The sequence below is a fragment of the Meriones unguiculatus genome, chromosome 7 (genome assembly GCF_030254825.1).
Source record: "Meriones unguiculatus strain TT.TT164.6M chromosome 7, Bangor_MerUng_6.1, whole genome shotgun sequence".
In the NCBI taxonomy this organism is placed as follows: domain Eukaryota; kingdom Metazoa; phylum Chordata; class Mammalia; order Rodentia; family Muridae; genus Meriones; species Meriones unguiculatus.
The window spans coordinates 58,481,144-58,500,413 of record NC_083355.1 but is presented as its reverse complement, the minus strand read 5'-3'; the positions used below and the strand labels follow the sequence as shown (position 1 = coordinate 58,500,413).

General features: G+C 41.6%; 1 protein-coding gene across 1 annotated transcript in view; it reads right to left on the bottom strand.

The window, feature by feature from the left end:
• The window catches only part of Npas3 (neuronal PAS domain protein 3), an 852,204-nt gene that overhangs the window by 721,604 nt on the left and 111,330 nt on the right, over positions 1-19,270 (bottom strand). The window contains 1 exon segment of the mRNA XM_060387500.1: positions 17,191-17,280. Coding sequence (XP_060243483.1) covers positions 17,191-17,280 — 90 coding nt within the window.

Here is a 19,270-nt window from a genome sequence, read left to right as displayed (position 1 = left end):
AAGAATTTTGCCAACAGTGTTTCTTTCTGGCATTACTCAGTTATGCCTTTCAGCTTAGCATATTGTATATGAAGGATATCTTGTTAAAACAACTGTTGAAGGCAAGACATGTCATATCAGCTATACTCAGTACCCGATGGGAACGCAAATGGCCCAGGGTCTATGCTAATATAATCTTCCTGCTCCTCCGTTTTGCTACAACAAAATCAGTTTTTCAGTGGCATGAAAGCCTTCACAGAAGCTCCATATTATCTATATGTCTTCCAGAAAGGAGGAGCATTACTCTGTAAGGATTATGTGGAATCAATTTACAAAGGTAAAAATTGTTAACAAATAGCATGAAATAACCTAGTAAATAATTCCAGTCTCTATCTGTCAGCTACTTGGTAGCCTGTGCTCCTGTCGGTGGGATTAGCAAATTGGCACCTGTGGGAAGATAAAATCCCCAGCTAGGGAACCAGGTGGCTTCTGAGCAGGAAACTCTCTGTCTCCTAATGCAGGGCTCCCACACTAGCCTCCCGGCAGCTCCCTAAGTCTCCTGTACCGTTTTCCTTGAAGCAGGAGCTTTATCTCTTATTAGCTTCTGAGCATTATAAATTGTCCCATTATTAAAAAATTAAAATACCTTGGTTTTCAGGGTTTTTGATTGTTTGTTTATTTGTTTGTTTGTTTTATGATTGAAAGGAGTATTAGAAATATAAGCTATAAGGAATTTATATTAAGAAAATACCCCTTTCACAGTGTTTGAATTCTAGTGATAATTATAAATATCAAGTATGTGTTATTTACAAAATTTGTGATACTTTAATCACTTAAATATTTTAAAGCTCGATAGTCACTGTCATAGAAATATATAACCACAGAAACCCTTTTAAATAGAATAATTTTAATACTAAATTAAATCTTTAATACAATTCCATCTCTTACTATTCCAAATAATGAAATACCAATGTAGGCAGGTATTGAAATGCCAAAAATTCTTAAACTTAAAACTTTTACTTCTTAGGCAAAGTATATGTCTGTGGACTTTGAAAATTGTTTGTTAAAGACTTACTGAATTCTTAATTAACAGTAGCATTCATATACCACCACCTCCCTTAACTAACATTACATAAATTAAATTAATGTCTACATAAACTCTCTCCCCTTTCACCAGCAAAGCTGCATGATATTTAGTGCAACTGATGTCATTTTCTAAGCATTTTTAACCAATTTAAAAAAGTGGCTATAAAATGTATTCCTGTACCTAGCAGTTGGCTCCCAAGTGAACCACAGACACCGTGACCAGCCGCCCTGTGGGAGGATAGGTACCAGTCAGACTCTAGTGGCATCGGCTTCTTGAGCTGAGACTCAAGGTGAGGAGGGTATGGGGGTATTCCTTAGAGAGGAAACTCACAACGAACTTCACAATAATAGATATAAAACGAGAAACTGAAATGCCAATTCCAAAGACAGTTTGAAATGATGCAAGCTAAGATTCTAGATGTGATAATAGAGTGATTCCCCATGCTGTTTTAAAGCACAGAGTTTGACCAAAAATGTAGAGCACCACAAACAATATCCATAGTCTTGATAGTTTTACGAAATAAAACACTGGATATAACAATAAATATGATAAAGATGAGCCCAGTTACAAACCATAAAATATTTTTGTCATGATTCCTAAAAAAAAAAAAAAAGGTTTAGCCCCGGTGCCCCAGTAACTAATGTTATAAAAGATAAAAAACACTTCCTATGTAATGGGTCATCTCTCAGATGGGGCTTGTATATTGAAGGAAATAAAATTCAATACTTTAATTACAAGTTCTAAGGAAATTATTAAAGCAAGATTTGTTCCCTTCACCAAGATGGGAGAAATAAGATAATGAGAACAAATCCTAGAGTTCATAAATAATGGATCGGAAGAAATTTACGATATAGACTCTCCTTAATGTGGTGGTTTTCAAATAGTGAGCACTAACTACACATGCTCTTTCCACTAGTAGCAATCCCTGACTTAAAGTTTTCATATTCAGTCAACACTGAAATATGGTGTGTTTTCCTGCACAGGTGGCAGCTTATTTCAAAGACAGGCCTGAAGTTCATGCATTTGATGATCACCAGCTTCCACCTTTCCTGTCACATTAATGTGCATTTGTTTCTCTCATGTAACTGAAATTAACCACTTACCACATCGTGTGATTAATCTATAGAACCGTTTTAACTGCCTGTGAGTGCCCAACAGTATCTCCAGAATTCTTTTTGGTGCTCTACCAATACATTAAAGATCTGCTCCCTGAACAAATCCTGCTGAAAAAGTTGTCATCCTGAGAACTGTCTCCACCACACATGACTCAGAAGAGCAACTCACAGAAGAGAGTTCACACAGAAGCCCGTCAGTAAGTCTTGAAGTCATCTGTCCTTGCAGACAAAAATTGAACACAGTCACAATTATCATTTGGCCTTTCAGCTGTCCTCCTTCCTACATAGTCCATACAAACACAGACACCAGAATAGCCCACATACTCCATGTTTCTTTGACTCCAGCATACAGTGTATTGGAAACACACACAAAACTACATCCACATTCCTTACTTCTTCATCAGGACACATCAGCTTTGTTCTCATCTAGCCAAACCTGAGCAGAAAAGCAGAAGCAGCCTTTCCCAGCCTCCATGGCATACACAAGCACAGCTCATTCGTTCCCATCTTTCAAGGTCAGCTTCAAGACTTGCCTTCTTCAAGAATACTCCCTGCTCCCCCACAACAACAGATGTTGCCTTTCTGAACATGAAGAAAGTTGTGAGAATTAGGCCACTCTTAAGACACTCCCATGTCCTGTTTTGTCTCAAAACCATTTGTCAGCTCTCTGTCCCAATTACGTTCCTTTTTCCAGTCATTATGTGTTCACATATTGTCTGCCCTTCTTGATTACACACCATCTCCATGCTACAGGACTCCAGGTACCCTGTTCACCACCAAACACTGAGATGCTAAAGCAATACCTAGTGTTTTCCAGGCATTCACTGAATAATTAGGGAGTCAGTTATCTCCCCCAGCTGCCCTGAAACTTAACACGTGAGCTGCCTACAGCCCCCAAAGAGAGGTAAGTACTTCCTTAATAAATAAATATTCACACCAAAGACCCACCCTAGCAGTGAGTGCCAACTCCTCACACTATGAACGATGCTCTGCTAAGCCTGCAGACAGAAGCCTGGCAGGGTTGTCCTTTGAGAGGTGCTACCCAGCAGTGCCCCAAAACAGGTGCTGAGACTCACAGCCAAACACTGGGTGATGCACAGGGTAATTGTAGAAGAGTGGGAGGAAAGAGAAAAGGACCCGGATGTGACAGGAGCTCCACAAGAAGACCAACAGAGTCAACTAACTGAGGGTTGAGCCTAGGGCTTCCCACAAGCTAGGAAAGCCCTCCATGAGTGAACCACAGGCCTAGTTTCACAGACAGATTTTGAACTTTGTGTAACTTGTGTAACGAAGATCAACTTCCAAACAAAATTTTAAATCTTTCCTTTTTAAGGGAAATGATTTTCCCATCAACCATAACTGAAGGCAAAAATATTACTATTTGGCACTGCTCATTAAGTCAGAATTATAACACTTTTAAAGGTTCCAATCATAATGCAGTCTTCAGAAGTTTGATAGAAACATGCATTTGCAGCCCTGATTGGTAGAACTACTTTGTAATTTTGGCTTTATTCATATAATTTTTAGAATGAAAGAATCTTACATTTATGTATATATTTTGACTAAGCTATACAGAACTAACACTTAAGCCACACATAAAATTAAGACATTGATCAAGAGACTATACAGAGATTTTGTACTTTTATGGTTTGTATGTGCTAAACAAAAGCAGTGGAATTTATGCAGCTAATTAAATAAACTCAAAAGCACTGCAATTATATATTGAAAGTGTCACAAAATTCCTATTCTTTACCCATTGCTCTAAAACATATAAAAGAGGTATTTCCACTTTGGCTGTTTTACCTGGATTATTACACATCATTTTCTGACTGTTTCTATAGCTCAGTAGTTCTCAGCCTTCCTAAGCTGCGACCTTTGGGTTGTGGTAACTCCCAGACATAAAATTATTTTGTTGCTATTTCATAACTATAACCTTGCTACTGTTATGATTCATGATATGAATATCTGATACGTAGGTTATCTGATATGCAACCCCTATGAAAGGGTTGTTTGACCCCGAAGGGGTCATGACTCATAGATTGAGAACCACTGCTATAGCTCATCATGATCTAAACCAAACACTTTATTCTGAAAGGCTTAGCTTATGAAAATATTTCAGAATGGCCTCTTTGACCACTGACTAGAACCTCCTAAGCATGTGTATACATAGTTTACATCTTTGTCTTCTTGTGACCATGGAAGTGTTGGTCTGGAAATACTTTCCATTCAACACCACCCATGTCTTTTACCAAGCTTTATTCATATTCTTTTACGAGAATTCAAAATATTAATTACTAATGGTAATGTTGCTCCTAATGATGATAAACCATTAATTTATCATGAGGTTCAACAGTTGGGTCAGAATCATTTGACAGCAAGTCAACTACGGCCGCTCTTCTGGGACCTGTGTCATGTGGCTAAGCTGTACCATTAAGTAGCAAAGAACAACCTAGGAAAACATAGAGAGGCAAAAATTCCTTCTTCCAAACACACACTAAAACAAGAATTTCACTCTCCCACTGTCATAACTATATTATAGACTAGACAAAGGTATTTGAACCTGCGTAAAAAGATAAGAAGATACATACATTTACAGACCACATTTTTATCATAAACCTACTTTAATAGATTTCTAACTATATGCCACAAAGTACACTTTAATCATACTTGGTAAAATGCTTTTCCCACCCTCATGCTATGCTAAAACAAACAAACAAACAAAAATGAATGAATAAATAAAAAACAAGTATCAGTTAGTTTATCCCCTGAACTGCTGCACCTGTCAACACGACATTAACGCGGCCCCGGGCACAGGAAAAAACAGAAGCCTAGCTTTCTAATTCAGCCTGACCCTCGCGCCACTTACTATGTCCATGAGTGACGGAGCTGTTCAGACTTCACGCTACTCTAATGAGCCACAAAGTTAATCCAAACAGCTCTCCTGTTCAATGTTTGCCTGATACTCATTGACAGCCACTGTCTCCATTCGTGGCCACATCGGAGGCATGAAATGGGTCCAGGAATACTGAGTGCAGACAGAATTTGAGTGCCCCCCTCAAGTGCCAGGCACAAGGAACACAGAATAAAACTGCTCTTCAAAGCCCTCTGATGCTAAGAGTCTGCCTGAGTTCCAGAGCAGCAATGCATGTGCCTTCCTAGATTGGGAGCCGAATAAGTTGCTAGTGATAAGAGGGATAAAGGTGACAACAACCGTGCTCAAATAAAAGATGGGGAAGAAAAAGAAGAAGGAAGATATTAGGCATCAAGGTATAAACATGGAGGGAAAACAGTAATTTCCTGTGTTAGGGCAAAAAATATTATCCCCTCTCTGATGTGATCTCATCGCTTTTATGTACTAGCAAAGTCATATCTATCCTGAAAATTATTTTTCTCATTTTAATACACATTCAACATTTTAAGCCAAAAATAAGAAAACACTAATATTTTTATGTATGAGATACTTAAATGTTGTTTGATAGTCTGTCAATCAAATGAAGCCAGAAAGGATGCTGACCAACCTCCATTACCATCGCCAGCAGGAGGCAGGGAACAAGACTGATCACAATGCAACCTGTTATCTTTCTACTGTGGACAAGAGAGCAAAGCTCACTGCAGGAGCGTGTTCACACATTAGCCTTGCATCTCAGTGGGTCTGGAGTATGGATGGCTAAGGGGTATGTGTGTGTGTGGAAGGGTCACTCCAGATGTAAGATTTTCTTTCAACAAAAATTTTCCTGAGTACCTACTTAAGAATGGAAAGCAGTAATTGAGTACCAAGTATGTGCCAGATACTACTCTGATGTTCTGGTATTTAGTAGTTCATGAGGTCTCGTGGTAAGCCCTGGAAGACTACAAGAAAATACAAACAAGTACAGAGAATGTGTAACATGTTCAAGATGAACCAGAAAATACAGAATAAATGTAGGGCTTGCTATCTCAACAGAGCCTGGACACTCACCCACACACTGTGGCACCCCAACTGTCATCCTCCAGCGAAACAGTCCCTTCCAAGGAGACTTTCAAAGAGTGAAGGGTGACTGAATGCATGATTTAACCGTATTGCTCATAGACCCTCTAGTATTATCCAACTCTTCATCTTTAAGTTTGTGATCTTCTTGAAGAATAAACTTGCACATATATGATTGAATGCTGAATATATGTGAAAGAATAAATGATATGCTGGGGTTTAAACTTGGATTTAATCTTGACTTAACTTTTCTTTCATATTCTTCTTCATCTCATCTATCAGAAAATCAACTTTGCCTTTAAAAATATCTTTCCCAGACACAGGTGCACATATCTTTAGTCCCAGCACTTGGGCAGCAAAGACAGGCAGATCTCTATGAGTTCAAGGCTAGCCTGGGTCTACACAGTAACTTCTAGGCCAGTCAAGTCTGCATAGTGAAACCCTGTCTTAGAAGATAAAAATAAAAATAAATGAAAATTAGAAATAAATAAATTTAGTTTCAGGTTAGCCAAGGCTATATAGGACTTTGTCTTTTAAAAAAAGACAAAGTCTTTTTAAAAAAGACAAAGTCTTTTAAAAAAAAAAGAGACAGAGAGTATGTGAGACAAAGTAATAGAGACAGAGAGAGAAAGAGAGAAGGAAGGAAGGAAGGAAGGAAGGAAGGAAGGAAGGAAGGAAGGAAGGAAGGAAAATAACTAAAAAAATAGTCCAAGTTCTTCCCACCAGTTCTACTATATTTGCAGCATGATATTGAAACTATGACAGGAGGCCCCATCCAGGTCCCTGCCCCATTCTTGTCCCCTGAAGGTATGCTCAGCTGGCGGCCAGGCTCAGGTCTATTACAGGGCCTTCTGAGGCTACCAGCTTTCAGCGTACTGAAGACACTGCACTTGCTCATTTACACATTGCACACCAGCTCCTCAGTGATGAGTACATTAGCAACTCCTCAGCTTCAGGGCCTTTCCACCAATGCTCATCATACCTTGAACGTTTCATTCTGGCTAGCTAAATGCCCATCTCAGTCATTTCCTTATAGTGGTTGCCCAAATGCCATCTTTATAACAGGGCCAGCCCTCCTTTGCTCCAGAAGGCCTAACTCTTCCCTAACTTGTTTCTGTTCCATGGCCTCAACCACTATCTGAAACACCGCATTCTCCTTCATTCTTCATGCTTGGTGTATGCGGCCTAGTCCAATGCCACCTAGCCTTGAGCACAAGGATTATTGTCTTTGTTCACTAGAGTGTCCCAAACAATACTTCCTTCTGATCGAAGGTACTCAGTTAGCATTTAACTAAGAGAGAGAAAAACCACTGTGGGTAAAATTAGAGAGGCTTTTCAGAGAAGGAAACAAAGGCAAGAAGCTAGTGTCTGAGTTGTGGCTGCATCCGTGGACAGACACTGAGGCAGCCTGTGGAGGCCAGAGAGCAAAGGGGACTGAAGGAGGGCCAGGAGTGCTTTGAACCATTAGCTGAAATTCTAGATACCATGCGTAAGAATGAGCAGTAACTCTGAGCAAGAAGGGAGGTTGAAAACAACCCTGAATCTGGTAACTCTGTGTAAGGTATCCCGGAAAGGAAGGGGAGCTGTGCACTGGTTAGCATAAAATACTGGATACCTGGGATCAGATATTTATCTGTCTGCACCAAGTAGGTCAAGAAAATAAATAAGACTAATTTGGAGTTTGTAACAATCTAGGGATGAAATGATGCCCTGAATTTGGAAAATGTGAAAGTAAGTAATTCCAAAGCTCTAAACAGGAGATTGGAGTCAAAAGAGGCAGAATGAATGATAATTCCAGAAGTGAGTTAGAATGACCACAAAAATTAAAGCAAGAGAAGTGCAAACTAGGAGAGGAGCTTTCTGGGGAAGGCATTGTGGTCTCTTTCCAAGGAATGGTTACACTGTCATGTAGAAAACTTAGAGTGGGAGAAGGGGAAAGTCTTGATTGACAGGCCGGCCTTGTCAGCACTTAGCCACGGCACCAGTTTGTTTTGTTCAATAAACAAATAGATGCAACACATAGCACACCATGATGCTTTGAAGATCAATTAAATATTTCCGTGGATGTGCTTACAAACCTATTGGCTCTTACCGATGGGGGCTGAGGTAAAGTGGAATTTATGGAGGAATGCAGAGCCTAAAGACAAAACTGGAGTCGGGCAAGAGGCAGCTGAAATCTGGGCCCCATCTCACTCTGTGCCCTCACTGCGGTGTAGACTTTAGAGGTGTTCCACATCAAAGGAACTGTAGTTCTTAGGCAGGTGTGTATAGTGTCACACGCACAGGACGCTGGCCAGGTGGTCTTTAAATGACTCATAGTCAACAGGACGGGCCTGTCCTCCTCTGTAGGGACATCCTGGTTCTTCCTTGGGTCTTGCCTTTTGCAGACAGTTCTGAACAGAGCAGCTTTTAATAGAGAGCAACGTGTGTCTGAAGTAAAACATCATTCTGCTCCAAGGGCTGGGGTGAAAGGTGGCAGATAGGATTCTCATTCTCTTCTCTCCTCTCCATCCTTCCCTTTCTCCATCCTTTCCTCCTTCTCTCCCTTTGTTCCCCTCTTCCCCTTCCTTGCTCCCTCTCCAATGTATCTGAATTCACTAGATTGTGCCTTATTAGCTGTGTGAACTAGCAAATTGAGTTCATTGAGCCTCCACATCTCCCAAGCACAAATCAGAATATTACCTACTTTAAGTAGCACAAGCGGATCAATTACAAAAATGCCTGAAAACCACAGAATACTGTTTGCATCATGCTAGTCTCTGTTCTTCCAGCACCACCCTCGTCTGTCGACGTATATGGGAAACCAGTCAACACAGACATGAAGGTGGTGAAATTCTCCCCTAACGCCCCTTGTCTATTCATCATCACTGTATGCTGCCTCACTCCAACACTCCCCTCACCAAAGTGTGGGGATCGGAAGCCTGCCACTGCCACAGACCCCAATTACAGACTGAGGACACCTGAAAAGTTTCTCCAGGGGATGAGGCCCCAAGATGCTGCACCTGTACCTCCTTATTCCCCACAGGAAGTCCCTGGGAGATCAGGCTGCTTCCCCAGAGCAACAAGCCTCTGCCACTGCTCTAAGCGCTGTCTTCACCAGGACATCCAAATGCCCCCAATACACACATGACAGGAGGCTTTGTACCCTATAAAGCCATGCTGACTCAGTTTTGCCCTTAAAAGTGTTCTCTTAATGGAGCTGAGAGCAGAAATGAAGAGAAGAATCATCAAGAGGTTGTTTGTGTGATTCCAGTTTCAAGGCAGGATAGCACTGGGCTGTGATTCACCAGGAGCATCCCTGACAGGGAATCGCCAGACAAATGGTGCTGCGGTGAGAGGTTACATCAGTAGAAATGCGAAAGTACGGCAGCAACAATTAACAGCTAGAGAGGAGGACAGCATGGTAACATGTGTGGGCAAGCAAAAGACTGAGGCCTGAGGGACCTCTGCAACTGTGCTGAGTGAGGGCAGTGGGAGATTAGTTCTAAGAATATTGCAGTGATGGTCCATTTTGTGACATAAACCTCAAGCACCAAAGAATTCCCCATTCCGTGTATTTCACAGAGATCTCAAGCTTGCTAATGGGAAACCACCAAAGCAGCCTTCTTCACTTTCTGGCCCACGGGCCGAAATCCTCAAAGCACCCAGCCCTCTCCTGGCTTTGAGAACTAGAGCTAAGCATCTCAATAAACAATACACAGAATTTTTTTTTTTTTCAGGAAGCCAGACAGTGGTGCCTCGGAGCTGGCCGGTGAGAGATCAGGTTTGTGCAGGAGCCCAAAACTTGTCAAGTAACTTAGCAGCTACTGTCCTGCATGTGTGTCTGGATTTTATGAGGGCGTGTGTTCCTGCAACCTGCCATGCCTTTCTGAGCAGCACACACAGCCTCCTGCAGGATTTCCACACTTCAATACTGGACTATCTCTAGATGAAAATAATAGTGAGCTGGCAGAGAAAGACCTTTTTTTTTTTTTTCTGCTGCAAATCTCCTCACTAATCAGCTTATTTGTGGTTCTTGCCAGAGGAATTTAAAATCTCCCCACTCCAAAACAAGCAATAAATATCCAAATCATCTACACAAGCTACACTAGTAAAATCATCCCTGCAGATCACAGTTTCCATGGCCTTCACCACAGGGCCTCTAGCTTCCCCTGCAAACTTAGCTCCAGAAACTTCCCAGATAGTCCACTTGTGCATCCATGCACCAAAACACACCCACAAAACTGGGTGGTGCCAAAAAAGAGGCCAGGCAGACAGATGCACGGTCTCCACCCTGTGAGCAGCCGCCATCTTTGAGCATTACAGAGACAAATGGCTCTGCTGTCGTTTTTCCCCTTGACTGGTTGCAGGAGCAGAATACACTGCATCTACATTTATAAAGAACCACTCCAAAAGAAAAGAAAAAATGAAAAAGATGGGGGAAAAGACAACATTCGCCACATGATCATGGGGCTAGAATCAACCCAGATCCACTTTCAGTCATCCACAGTAACGACCAAATGCTGCCACATGAATCTGTGATCACAGAATGAGTAGCTTGCCATTACAGAGTGGACATAATTCTTTTCACTCTGATACATGAACCGAGTCCAAAGATTCACTAAAAGATATGCCTACAACACACAAAAAAAGCCGCTGTTAGGGTGAACACACTTACTGCAACCACAGTTCACACGTGACTACAAATTCCCAGCTACTGTTGAAGTCTGAACACACATACATGGATATAGCTGCCCGTCTCCAAAACCACCTGCTGGGGCCTGTGACCACACTCAACACATTCTTTAAGGGGCTCTCTCTAGCTACATTCCTGCCATCATGCTAGGATACCTACTTCCTGTTCTCAAGTTGGTGGGGTTCTACATCCTGCAGGTGTGTCCCTAACGAATTACTTCCTAAAATTAAGTAGTCGCCTCTCTTATAATGAAAATACACTCCAGTGAAGTCAAGTAATATACTTTCCTTCTAAACCATACTGCCTTGACTTGCATTGTTTTTTCTCTGGCATTCGACCACTTACAATTATGAGTGGTAAGAAAGAGAAGTATGCATGGGACTCCTCAAGCAGGCAAAGCAGTCAGTTTAAGGGAGGTTCTGAACGGACTACATTCTCCCTGATGTTTGCAAGTCAAAACAACTTCAAACTAACACAAGCAGAAGCTCACAGCCTTGCTTTTAAAGCCCAAAGTCAATGAAGCTGTGCACCCTTTTCTGCTTCCTTGCACAGGAGGCTTTGTGATTTCCCCAGGCTGTGCCACACCTCTGCCCCTGCATTCCTCCAGGCTCTCACAGGGTGACTGTCCTTCAGCATGATGCTGTTGCTCTCCCTTCCACAGCAGCGTCATCTGCTTCTACCCTTCCTCTGCTCTCCCAGGCCTGCTTTGTGAAATTGTAGCACGCTACACCTGGAATGCCCACCTTTCAGCCCGAATCACTATGCCTCTCCTGAGGCCTTGAAGCACTCTCGTTACAGAGGTCAGGCCTCACGCGCAGATAGATTCTAGGGAGTGGGGGACGCTGAACAAATCTCATATTCTATTTCTGACTCTTTGATTCCACTTTATTGCATGCCTCAAACACAACTGGCATACATTATTCTAATGTAATGGAAAAGATCACATAATAGCAAGCAATCAAGCTAAAGAATTTGCCACCCCTTCAGCACAAGTGACCAGATATCTGCAGCTGCCTTATGAGACAAATACACTTTGTACTCCTTCTCTGGGCTGGCATGTGACAGTGATTAGCACCCAGACACAACACAGCTATATGACTCAGGTCCGTCCTTCTCCTCTTTAGGGACCCTGTCCATTTCTTCCCATTTCTAGACTCAATACTTCTTGGCCAAGACCAGGCAAAATGTTATCCTGGTTAGATCCCACATTCTAGATGTGCTATTTTAGAAAAGGAAAAAGAATCACCCCTTTAGATTTGCTCATTGAACATGGAGAGCCCTGGGTAGGCAGCTTGGCCAGTAAAGGGATTTAGCACCTAAGTCTGGAAATGAGCTGGGTCCCCAGAGACCCTCATGGTGGGAGGACAGAATTGTTCTCTGACCTCCCAAGTGTTCCATGAACATGCTCCCCCTCCCAAACCCCCCCAACCGAATATATCTCAATATATCTCAAGGGGTCTGGGACTAGGAGAACTATCACTGAGCACCAGATCTGCCGTGAGGAGTGCAGAGAGTAAGTCTCCATAGAGAAGAGCATGTGCTGAGCATGTATGGAGACAAGTGGAATGAACTTCACAGAAGAGGGGAGTGGCCTGGGGTGGAGTAGAAAGTTAGGAAACCAAGCTTACAGCTCTGCCAGTAACCTTTTCTGATTTAGACGGCAGGAGTTTAAGGCAAATACAAACTGATTCTCCATCCGGGTTCCTCAGCATCAGCTGTGCTGCTGAGCCAAGCTCCCCTGGATGGGGCCTCTTCATTGAACGGAACTTTTGCCTATTGCAGGGCTCTGCAGGCAACACTGGTGACAGATGGCAGTCCTGAGATCACTATTCTTGACTGCAGCCTAAATGACATCCTACTTTCCTGCGAATCCCTCCATCACAGGGCCCAACTCTATCTAAGGTGAACTGCAACTCAACCCTTCCAACCACATTCATCTTCTACTTCTGCTTTGTTTCAGTGCTAGAGGTCATATCAAGGTTTTGTACATGGTAGGTAATCAATCTACCACTGAGCTATCCCTACACATACCCACACATACACATACACACCTCTGATTGTGTGTCTATGTCTATGTGTGCACTGTATGTGAGTGCATGTATGCATGAGAGTCCAAAAGTACAAATGTGCATAAGTATATGGAGGCCAGAGTCAAACATCTGAAATTTCCTCTATTGTTTTCCACCTTTCTTTTGAAGACATAGTTTCTCCCTGGCGCTACAGATCACCAATGGCCTGACTGACTGGCTAGTGAGTTCCAGGAACCCTCTGTCTTCATCTCCTCCCACCTCAGCACAAGGTTGTACACACATGTCACCATACCACGCCCTTTCTTTCTATGGGCGCTGGTTAGGCTCTCATACCTGAGGAACAGATGCATTATAGAACGATCCCTCTCCCCACCCCAACCCTTAGATTTTCTGTAACAGTATCAAGCTGTAGAGTTCAAAACTAGCCTGGAATGCATGGTCATCCTGCCTCAGTTCCCCGAGTGATGGAAGGGCAAGTGCGTGCCACCAGGCCTGGGTCAAAAAAATTCTTGATACTTATTCTCTTATTTCTACAATGCTGTACCCTGTGGATAAATGTTTCAAATGTCAAACATTTTCCTGTTCTCATTTGAAAATGAAACTTGGGCCTGTGAGATGGAGGCATCCTCAGCAGATGGAGGAAGTCGCCACCACGCCTGATGACCTGAATTTGACCTGTGGGACCCACATGATAGAAGACAAGATACAATTGCCATAAGTTGTCATCCTTTGATCTTCACATGTGGGCTGTGGCATGCTCTCCCAATGCAAGAAATTAATTAATTAATTTAACATAAATTGTTATATATCTTTAATTTTGTGTTTTAGTTTACCTTATTTCTTTATTGATTGGCTTTTTTAAAAGTTCTTCCAATGTATTTAATCACATTCTTTCCCTACCAATTCCTCTCAGATACTCCCCACAAAATAAATAAGTTTTTAAATAAATGAATAAAAACTGTTGTTTTCCATTTTCTGGTATTCTATATTGCTATTACTTTTACACTTTAGAGACAGAAAACCACACAATTGTCTTAATCTGGAAAGAACATTGGCATATCCCAATCGAATTCAGTAATCTATAAATGAGTTTGCTAAATATTAAAGTATATTATTGTAATCTATTAAATCAGTTAAAATAGAAAGAATTTTCAATAACAAATTAGAACTGTAGGAGCAGTTAATCACTGGTTTTTTATGCTTGTATTTGTTTAATCTTTTAATATTATTGAAATGTCCTAGCCATTCCAAAAGTCTCAGGTAAAATCTAAATGCACTAGAACTTCACAATCATTACAAAGCCACAGGCTAACACTGGCAAAGGATGAGCGACCACTTGTGGAGGGCATGATACACATTTTCCAGTCTGTGTGGTGCAAACACTTTCTCTAATCCCACCCACCCAACATGAAGTCATCCCTCACGGGGAAAGAGGTGGATACAAGGTGCGCCCATCTAACTTGGTTGCTGTGCATCCCTGGATGTGATAGATGGATGGTGCAGTCTCTTCCTTCCTGAGGCCTTTCTACTGTTCCCTGGATATATGATGATGCAGGCCCATACGCTCTATTTATATTTATCTACCTGACCCTGCATAACAGGATTTCTCATTCTTTTGGGTATTTGAAAAGAAGTAGGAAATGCATTTTTCCCTTTGACTCACTCAGTGTATAGATGTGCAGTTGATTCTACACACGTGGCTGACAGAAGCAAAACAGAAGCTTTAACAAATATACATGTGCTAACCTACAACGCAGGAAATTATTCTCTTCCCTCTCATCTAGCACTAAATTAAACCTTACCTCCTGTTTGGGTCACAACCCAGAGCTCAGAAACACTTCAGCAACACAGACTACAAGCTCACTGAAGACAGGCTAATACGGCATTTACCTGAGCTGCTACTATACACAGGAGTAAGTATGGCGGCCCAATAAGGCAAAGCGAGTTCTCCAAATATCCAAGAACCACACTTGTTAAACGATGCCTCAAAGCAAGTCATCAAATCAGGATGGTTACTGCTTTGACATTATAGGCTAGACAGCCTTCCAAGACAGACACTGCTTCACCAGAAGCTGGCATGGGCTCTCTAAAAACATGTCTTTCCTAATCACTGATCAAAGTTCAGCCTATTGCTCACCAAGGTTTTCTGTCCCTCTCCGCCTAGGACGCAGATCTGAGTGATCACCATTTCCCTCTTCCTGGTGACAATCCCTAACTGCACTGAAAGACGCCATGTGTGGTTCCTACAAAGCATGTTCAGGCTCTCAAAGAGCAGAGCTATGTAAATACCGGTTAGTAAAGAAATAAAAAAGACGGTGTCCATCACATACACTAGCGCCAGCTTCCCAAGAACCAGAGGTGCGAGAGGTGAGTTAATGAGATCTAAAGCGAGAGGCTCTCCCCACCAGCCCATTTCCACTGCAGCTCTCTCCAAGCGCTGTGGAGGGCACACCACACTCAGGGACAATGCGCTAAGCATCCTCAGTAAACACACACCACCATTAATCATCTCAGTGACAGTGCTCCAGTTGAACATCGTGGGGATTTCCTCCCCTTCTTCATCATTTATTTGCCAATATTTCCTTGTTATGAATATCCCCCAAGTGACTTTCCCTAGCCGTCACAGCTGTGCTGCCGACTGCGTCTACCTCAACTGCAAATAACAGCGACTCTTAAAACAACAACAAGCCCCTGAGATGATGCCTGTGGTTAAAGGCGGGGCCTACTACAGACTGAAGAACTCAGGGCCCACCCGTGCGCCTCACTTTACACTGACCAGCCTCAGCCTTTCAAGCAGATGGTAATTTCAGACAAGTGAAGCTAGCTTAATTACAAATGAACAATAGCTGACTGCTAGTAGCCATTATTTGAAGGGTCAACAATCAATTGATGCTTTAGTCTGTCCTTGAAGGACTGCTTCCTACACAACAAAAGGCTTCTTAAAGTATCTGCACATCACATGAAAACTAGACATCACCAACAAATTATAGAAACCTAACTACCAGGAACCACAAAAAAAAAAAAAAGACTCAAATAATTTGGGGGGGAAAATGGTTACACAAATTCAGGTGACAAAAGAACAGACTACCAACCAATAAATGAAGCCAGAGATGAACCATGGTGACTATGCACCCATGCAGTCATTCTCAAACACTGTCATCAGCCGCAAAGGCAGGGAACAGCCCCGGCCGCCTCCAGAATCCACTCCCCGGCAGTCCCTGGCCTTCGCAGCCACCAGCATTTCCTGACTGTCTGAAGAATGGACACCATGAAAGAAGATGCTCCACTGTCAGGGAGAGAAATGGGTGAGAGCGGAGCTCCCCAACTTTACCCTAATCTTAGAAAGGATTTTTAGGGAGGGAGCACTTCATTCTTTCCAAAAATGGTATTGTACTCCAAAAGAAGTACAAAGACAGAAACACACTACAGTCTATTTGCAAAACATCCGCAGAAGGACTAAAGCCTTCCGGGGAATCGTGTTGACATTGCTTTACATTTTCTATCGGGGAATTTGATATTAATCTCTCTTCAACGAATATTCCATAACTGTTTTGAAAAGCATATATTTTTACTCTTTTTCAGAAGACACTAAATGCACCATTGGTTGAGGGTGGGAGTGACAAAGAAACACGACTTCCTTCTTATCAAAAGCAACACAAATTAAATTCCGCTGTACTAAAATGCCACTGCCTCCCCAGAGCCGCCTGTTTACTTCAGCAGCAGCAACAATACCTCATCACCCAGAGGGTGGATGCTGTTAAGTAATGGACAGAGCAAAAGGCAGCAAAGACAGAGGACTCAACTTCAATTTAACTGTCCTGTAAGGTACATAGTAATTAGCTGCAAAGCTCTGAAATCTTAGCTAGCATGTTAAGTCTGCTACATGACAGTATAATTTGACTTCTTAAAGGATTATGCAAATTACAACTCATCATTCCATTACAGGATTGAAAAAAAGTGACAGCTAATTTATACATAACACACCTTTCAAATCCCTAAGATGCGCAGCACCTGTGCGATGTATTTTGCTGAGATTTTCTTGCACATAAGTACTTGTTTATTGCAATATAAAGAAGCTTACCTATGAGCTTTAATACAGTTATTTTAAAAAAAAACTTTTAGACCACAATTTCAAAATAATAGACTCCCCCCCCCATTTCAAAGGTAATTTTTTGTTTGTTTGTTTGTTTTCATTTTGTTCTGTTTGGTTTGGCTTCCCCACCCCAATAAAGTCAATAAAAATAAGGATTATAACACAAATATATTATTTGAATAGCTGGCAACCACAAGCACCGATGCACAGGCCAGAAGGCAGACTCACAAAGATTTCAACATACTTCTGGTAGGTAGATTCACAGTAGATTCCGTCATATCGGTAGATTTTCCTACATTCTGATTGGTTGGGCAGAGGATGCTGGGCAGTTATTCTGTAGAGGCATCAAAAACAGATAGTCATGACTAGAAGTTCTCCACAGTCAGGCGGAGTGCAGGGTAACAAGTGTGCTGAAATGCAATCATTTGCTCTTTACCCTTTGAGCTCTGCTCATAACAGGAATGTGAACACACATTGAGGCATGGGAGCCCACCCCGGAGAGCTGTGGTCAGAGGAGGCTCAAGCTTCCAGCTCTTCCTGGGAGCAATTTTACTTTTAATCTCATAAAGTCATAAAAGTAGCAGAAAAGCAGGACAGGTCTAAAGCTAAACTCACTCTATGTCCCCATGATTATTTTCTAAGGAAATGTTAAAAACAAATGTCATTAGTGTTTTCGTTACAGGACTGTCATTAATTCAATCATGCATTACGAGAGGAGGCAGCTGTAAATTAGCTATAAAACCATAGTTGGGTTAATATGTTTTTCAGCTTTATTCAATTTATATGGAGTTTGTACCCTCCTGGTTTCTAAAGGGCTGTAAGGCAGCTTACAGAACTGAACCCAATTAGGAATGAAAACACAAGCAAGGCCATCGGGAGTGAGGGTTAGATGTTAACAGGCACCTGAGATGAGCTGATTACAGCAGCTCCGGGTTTCTTGGCAGTTAAGGAAAAGGTGTGGGGGGAGCTTACACAGTTTTTCTTTGTATCACTTAAGCATATAAATTCATCTGAGACTCCCTGCATCATACAAGACATAAAAACGCTGAGAGGCATTTTCTGACCATTTGTTTCTATCGAAAATCTCATTCAGGAGGAAAAGCACATAGGAACCTATCTGGCTTTCTTTCAGTGGAGAGTCATGGAATTTAATCAATACAAAATAGAGGTAGAAGTGCTAAGCAGTTTGCCCTAACATCTCCAAGAAAAAGTAACATAATATCTAATCCTTAAGCATATAACATACATATACACATTCTATATGCATATATACACACATACACACACACATAATCCCCTTCAGTAGTAATTAAATCATGCAGTGCACCCCTATTTTATAAAACCACAGATGAGTATTTTCTAATCTCCGTGTGCTTCTAATGTCATTAAGTTTACTTAATATTTCATAAAGCGGAATATACCTGGGGACAGCACTTTACAGAAAGTTAAGTTCTATCTGGAGCTGTGTTTATATGCTTTCCTCAGACATTACTCAACAAATTCTCTGTGTTACAATCAGCCTGGCCCCAAATCTCTTATTAAATTTAGTCGGCCAACAGTTCTATTTATAATTAATCATTTGCCCCTTGTTTAAAGTGATTTTAAGCCCCATTTGATTATTGCACTCAACTTCCAGCATAAATGCACTCATTAACTGTCACTGGAATTCCAAAGGTTTTCATTAACCTATGTGGTATTGCATTGTAAAGCAGATCCAGGAAACATAAACAGCTTGAAATGAAGAGCGAGCTGGTATGAAAGATGCAATTACAGGGTCAACCTGACAAATTCGTTTTAGCCATTAAGTTCACAAAAACAAATTCTGAGAAGAGTTTTTAAGCAGTGACATCAGATGATGTAAAATAAAAATTTTGTAAATGGTGTGAGATCACACTGAAATACTCCATTTCTCTTCAGTATTGTTTTATGTTTTAAAGTTGGTTCCTTGTAGTTTGCTCTGAACCAGAGGACTAAGGAGTATTTACATAAGAACAGGTCTACGTTAATTCTCAACAATTCTGTAAACCATCTCAGAAAGTATTGGGTAAAGAGACAGAAAGACAGAATAAATAAAATGGACCATCACCTTCACCAGCCCTCTTTATGACAGCCAGGGTTATAATGAAGTTTTGATTTGCCTGATGCATACCATTGAGCAAACTATCAGGTGTGAAAAATAGCAGGCAGAACATCTCCAGGAGACGGAGCCGCAGAACAGAGCTTACTTAACACTTCCTATCTCCCCTTTCTTGTTAGAATAGATTATTAACCAAAGGCTTTTTGAGATCGTTTTCTTCACCTGATTTTTGTTTTTAAAGGTTAAA